The 6,466-nt window shown below is 38.7% G+C and overlaps 1 protein-coding gene across 1 annotated transcript; it reads left to right on the top strand.

The window, feature by feature from the left end:
* The first annotated feature begins 2,910 nt into the window (after positions 1–2,910).
* On the top strand, positions 2,911–6,466 carry LOC127162650 (TRPM8 channel-associated factor homolog). Its single transcript, XM_051105456.1, is given in 8 exon segments — positions 2,911–3,575; positions 3,666–4,657; positions 4,757–4,851; positions 4,991–5,204; positions 5,302–5,541; positions 5,679–6,016; positions 6,222–6,398; positions 6,401–6,466. Coding segments are annotated over 8 exon segments (2,673 nt in total). The 5' UTR covers positions 2,911–3,024.

The raw sequence follows: 6,466 nt of genomic DNA, 5'->3' as shown, positions 1-6,466 counted from the left end.
TTCCATGTTGAATCTGATCAGTAAAGAAATGAGCTCTACCATGATAATCCTCCTGCTGGGACTCTGGTCGACTCTCACTATCTTGATACAGATGAACCAAAGTCTCTGAATCTGTTCTTCTCCATTCCACCTCCAGACCATCCATTAGTAAGAGTTCATCAACATAACAGGGCAAAACCACTGAAGATCCCAGAGGAGCAACCAGAGGACCAGAGAGGCCACGCAGAACTAACCCTGAAAAATCCCATTCCATACTTTGCATATGTAAAAATCAGTGATTCATGACATTTATTGTGTGAACTAAAAATATCAGATTTGGTTTTAGTATCAACAAATACAATAATAGCAATTAATTTGTTAAAATAATTTGTTAACTAAAATTTTCATAAAGGATTTATAAAAGATTTTTAGTGTCAGTGGTAGTATCATGCTGTATTATTTATGTAACTGTATTTAAACATATAATCAATAGAAACATGAAAAAAATCAAACATACCATCACACATCCTCAGGACTTCAGCTGTTAAAATGATAATAAGCAGGGTCATGTTAACATGAAATATGACAGTCTTCCCTCTGTGTCAGTGAACAGCTGTACACGTTTAACTAACACATATAACTTTCTGCTTTTATCAGTAAACAGTTTCAGCTGTAACAGATCCAGATCAACCAGTTTGTTGTTTTTCTTTCCTCATTCTTAGTCAACCCAGGCTCATTACAAATACATGCCTCTACATACATTTCTGCAACACTGTAATTACATACCTTACTGCACGTTTCGCGGCAGTTTCAAAGTGAAATGTCCAGAGAGTGGCGCTAAAACACACGTTTAATACCTGACCTTGGCACGTTTTTATTACGTTGGTACAGGCACATATCGCTTCATTTTTATTATGCTGCTTGAGGTACGTATTGCAGCTGTTCAGAATTCAAATATCCGGGGAGTCACTAAAGGTTAATGCTTTGTCTTATTGGAAATACCCCCTACACCAAACCCACAAGTTTTGTGCTTAAAAAGTAAATACATTTTTCTTTTCCGAAAAAAAATGACCGATCGTTTCACTAGATAAGACCCTTCTTCCTCTGCTGGGATCGTTTAGAGACAAGTTGCATTTAAACTACATTATGGAAGTTCAAAATCGGGGCACCAATTAAGTCCATTATATGGAGAAAAATCCTGAAATGCTTTCCAAATTTCCACAACACAAGCAAAGAAGAAACCAAAACAGATGCTTCTGTGAAAATGCAAATACATATTTTCCATTTTACAAAACATTTTGTCTCAAATACTACAAAATGCTATTTTTTTAAACTAAAAACCCTTGTCAGGCCAACAAAATTACACAAATGTTGTCCCATCTAGTCGAACACAGTGGTCTGAGCAAAGAATTTCATATTGTTAAAATTTTAAGGCTTTGTAAGTTCCCAGCATGCATTGCAGCATGAATAAATTATCCAGTTACTTTTATAGGATTATTGTTTTGCCGTTTGCTGACTTCATTTGAACTTTTTTGTTGTTGTTTTGTCATTATTGTTAGTTATTTGTTGTACTGTGATGTACAGATCTAATCTTTTTAATATTTGCTGTTTGGCACCGTTCTTGAGGTTTGTGTATCTAGTTTTGAGGCCTAGACACTTTCAACCACTTACATCCATTCCTTGGATGTCTTAATGTTGTAAAATGTTTTACAAACAAAGACAATGTTGTCTACATAGTAGAGTAAGTTATTCATAATGTTTTGTATGTTCAGATATTCATATAACAAAATATATACAAATTAATACCTAAATAGGGACATAGTAGTATACTTAGTATGATATAAAGTTCACTTGAAGAAAACTTACAAGCATACTTACAGTATAAAACTACAAATCTTGTAGTTTACTGAGACTATACTTCAACGTGTACTTAAAATGAATAAAAAAGTATTTAATTAGTAAACTATCAGTATACCTATTAGTTCACTTTTAGTATACTTGCAGTACAAACTGAAAACGTAGATGTAAACTAGTTGTGTGCTCAAAGTTTACTACTGTTATACTTAAAGTATACTTAAAAGTATACTATTATAAACTAGAAAGTGGGCCAATTTAGTCCCAAGGAGTATAAAAGTAGTACACTGAAATGTATTCTACTAGTATGCTGATATTTGTATACTTACTACATAAAGTATACTTACAAATATACTTGAACATTACTTAAGTATACTTAATAAAAAAACTTTAAGTATACTTCTTTTTGGTAAGGGTTGTGTTCCAGCCTTTAACTAAAATAAGAAAACAATTAGTCATGGACACATGGCAACAAATTCTTTATTTGCAACCCACTGGTGCACCCCTCAAAATTGAACCCTTTGGTTCAGTTCTGGCTAAAAAGATGTGAACCAGTTCTAAGCCGACAAACACACACTAATCTGGGCCATACTACAGCTGCTGACATGGGCCAGATCCGAGCCAAAGGAAATTTGCTGACTGGGGCATGATGTACACCCCTGAATAGACTGTACTACAAAAACTAAATAACTTTAAAAATGCTAAATCCTGTAGAGGGAGTGGTCAATGGTGGTTTCTGGATGAACAAACAAAATGAAAAGGGCTTGCTCATGGGGTTTGCAGTTTATGGGTGAGCCATAATCAAATCTTCAAACACATTCTCACACTAGTTACACATAGGCACAGCTATTCAGATTAAAGTAGAAATTATGAGCTATCAATCTTAATTTGTGAGATATGAAGTCGCGATTTTTACATATGTAGCCACAATAGGGAAAGGATAGTTGAAACGTTTCATATTTTTGTATTCTATGTTAAGCGATGTAATTCATGAAAAAATATGGATCTGTATGTTTCTAAATTTATGTAACTTTTTTTCTCTCATTTTCTGTCTTTGTGTAGGACTGAAAAGCAATCGGTATCATTTTGCTTTACAAGCTCTGGTTGAACATTGAGTGCTCATACTCTGTAAAATTGACATACGTTGAAAGTGACGTTTTGAATTGACTCGCGAAACAGAACAAATCCACCATGGCACGCGAACAAGACTACCACACTATCATGTATGGGCTGGAGGAGCTTGATTTGCAAATGAGCTCAGTGCCCAGTGATCTTGTACTGATAGGTGAACATGCTTTTCCACTTGTCATGAATCCAAAAGGGCAGGTGCTGATGGCTGCATCTTATTACGGTAAAGGATGTGTGGTGGTGTTGGGACATGAGCAATACCTAACACGCTTTCCCGGCTTTATAAAGAATGCCCTAAAGTGGCTCATGCCAAGTACTGGTGATGCTGGCATTGTAGGAATTCAGAAGAGTGGATTAGCTGTTTATATCACAGATGCTTACAGTGTTGAGACTTGTGCAAAGGATCTGATTGCTTTCATCAAAGCTGGTGGTGGCTTGATCATGGCTGGCCAGGCCTGGCTTTGGGCTGGAACCCACCCACAAGAAAACACTCTAAAGAACTTCCCAGGAAACAAGGTGTGCAGTGTTGCAGGAATTTACTTCTCGAAACGCTATGGAAAAGTTGGCATTTTTCCTGTTCCAAAACAAATCCCTTATAGTTGGCTTGCTTTATCGTAAGTTCAGCAGACATTCTTACTTTTTATCTGTGTTTTTTTTTTAAAAAACATACATTTCACCAGCTGTTTTCAATTGTTACGTTTCAGTGTAGGCAATGACTTTAAGGATGACCTACAGATCCTGCTAGAAGGTGTGTCCGAGTTTGATGTCCAAGGTAAGGATATAGCGTCTGAGGTGATGGTGCATGGACCATTAGCATTTCCCATTGCAGTCACTCCAGCTGTAAAAACATTCATTGCTGGTGCCTATTATGGGCAAGGTCGAGTTATTCTGTTATCACATGAATGCTACATGGAGCGGGACTCTCTGTCCACTTTCCTGATCAACGCTATCAAGTGGCTTGACGAAGATCGCAAGGGTGTTATTGGGATACTACCCAGCCGAAAGAGAGCCCACAGGGTACTGAGCAAATCTGGTTTAGATTGCCAGTTGACTGGTTTGAGAAAAGATTTAAGCGTCTACGTTTGCACTTCATACAGTGATGCCCAATGTGCAGAGATCCAAGAATTTGTTGCTGAAGGTGGAGGTCTTATGATTGGGGGTCATGCTTGGCATTGGGCCCAGACCCAGCGTGGCCGCAATGTGATGACCGATTACCCAGGAAATCACATTCTTAATAAGATGGGATTGTCTCTCTTGGGCAGCACCTTGATTAGAGGGATATATAAAGCCCCAGAAATTGGGCAAAGTTATAAAGAGGGGTACCATTTTTGTAACATGCTGCATCAGTTTGCTAAACATGTATACCTGGGGCAAGAGCTGACTAATCATGAACAGAGCTGCTTGAAGCAGCTGGGCAATGACTGTGCCAGTTACCTTCAAATGCGATGTCACAACAGCGCCGCCTATACTTCAATGGTAGCGATTCTTAGTGACATAGTGAAGAAGTTTGGTTTTCCACAAGTGTCTAGTAACAGCCCTGTTAAAAGTGCCAAAGACCACCTGATGCTCCACATTGGGTCTGAGGTATACAAAGTGTCACCTGATCCTGATGCCCTTCTTCCATACATCATCAAGGACAGACCTAAGTTGCCCACTGTGTCTAAAGCAAGAGTTCGGATCAGTGCCAAAACTGAAGGTACGAAAGTTTTCCCGACAAAGTGGAGAAAATGTAAATGTTATTTCTTGTTTAAGTTCCTACAATAAGACAAAATAAGAATGCAATTTCTTGTTTCAGGCTCTGAAGAATGGATAAGCACAGGCTTATATCTTTCTCCTGGTATGAAGACGAACATAGCAGTACCTCCAGAGATCATTAGGAAAAATTGGCAGGTGTTGAATAAAGTCTATGCCTGTACATTACATGTTAACAATCAAGGAATAGTTGCTGCATGTAGTATACTTGATAGATGCAACCTTATTGCTCATTACAGAGCATGTTAATAACATAAGGAGGTAACACTTTTTGCAGGTGCAACTTGGTTGCCAAACAGATAATATTGGTGGAGAAAATGTTCTGAAACGGGCTCCTGTTGTCCATGAGCGATTCCCTTTGGATGCAGAGATGGTCCAAGTCTCCAATCTATGGGGAGGGCTCATCTACATAATAGCACCTCCCCAAAGCAAAGTGGATGGGGTAGAATTTGTCGTGCAGGATGCCGTACAGGCTCCATACTTTAAGTCTGGTAAGAATTCTGAATGAGCATCACAATGACTTTTCTATTCAGAACATTTAACATTGTATAGTAAAACGTTTCAATGCTAACTTGTTTCATCCCTCAGGAGAGACTAGTGTAGCTGACTGGGTGGACAGGATCCGTCAGGCACCCGCCCCTTGGGCAGAGCTTGAGTTTGAGAACATCATCATGACATTACATTCAGAATTTATAAGAAATCTAGACCGCCCTGATGAGGTGGCTAAACTTTGGGATACCATAATGAGAAGCATAGCTGACCTGGCAGCAAAGCCTGGCAAGTTCCCCCGAAAGGAGCGATTTGTTGCAGATGTTCAGATCTCTGGCGGTTGGTGGTACTATTAAATACTCTCAGTATCTTTGTTAGAATAAAAAAACGTCACTATTACAACAGAATTATGTCATTAATATTAGTTACACTCACACTGTCCTGGTGATAACATCGTTCCTCTTTTCCCCGCGCAGGTTTCATGCATGCTGGATATCCCATCATGATGCAGACTGTCTCTGCCCCAGAACTTGTAAATGTACAGGAAGCCTATAAAAAGGGTCTTTGGGGACAAATTCACGAGCTGGGTCATAACCAACAGCGTAGCGTTTGGGAGTTCCCTCCACACACCACTGAGTGCACATGCAACCTGTGGTCACTGTATGTAAATGAGGAAGTGCTGGGTTTGAACAGGTCTAAAGCTCATCCATATATATCTCCAGAAAAACGCCAGGCTCGTATCAAATCATATTGCGATGGTGGTAAGGTTTTAAAAAACTGGAGCGTGTGGACAGCACTCGAGACTTACATGCAGGTGCGAACAGACTGCGTATAATGTTTTAACAGTTCATGATTTCTTTTTTTCCCCAAGTGTTTAAAGAGAATCCCAGGAAGACTTGTATGGCTTAATCTAACATAAATAATGTTTTCTACTACATATTTACTACTACTACATAATTACTCCATTTTTAAAAAAATAATAATAATAATAATAACTTTTTTATTATTATTTACCACAGCTTCAGGAAAAATTTGGCTGGGATGCTTTCAAGAAAGTTTTTACTAGCTACGATGGCATGAATGGAGTGCCAGACGACAATGCAGAGAAGATGAATCTGTATGCTGAGACCTTTTCCAAGGTGGTCAAAATGAATCTGTGCCCCTTCTTCAAAGCGTGGGGTTGGCCCATCCAGCCTGACACACACACAAAAAAATCTCTCATCTCCCTGAGTGGAGTGACCATCCTATGGTCCAGTATGGATAA

Source organism: Labeo rohita, chromosome 3 (genome assembly GCF_022985175.1).
Source record: "Labeo rohita strain BAU-BD-2019 chromosome 3, IGBB_LRoh.1.0, whole genome shotgun sequence".
Taxonomy (NCBI): Eukaryota; Metazoa; Chordata; class Actinopteri; order Cypriniformes; family Cyprinidae; genus Labeo; species Labeo rohita.
This window is presented reverse-complemented; position numbering and strand designations above follow the sequence as displayed.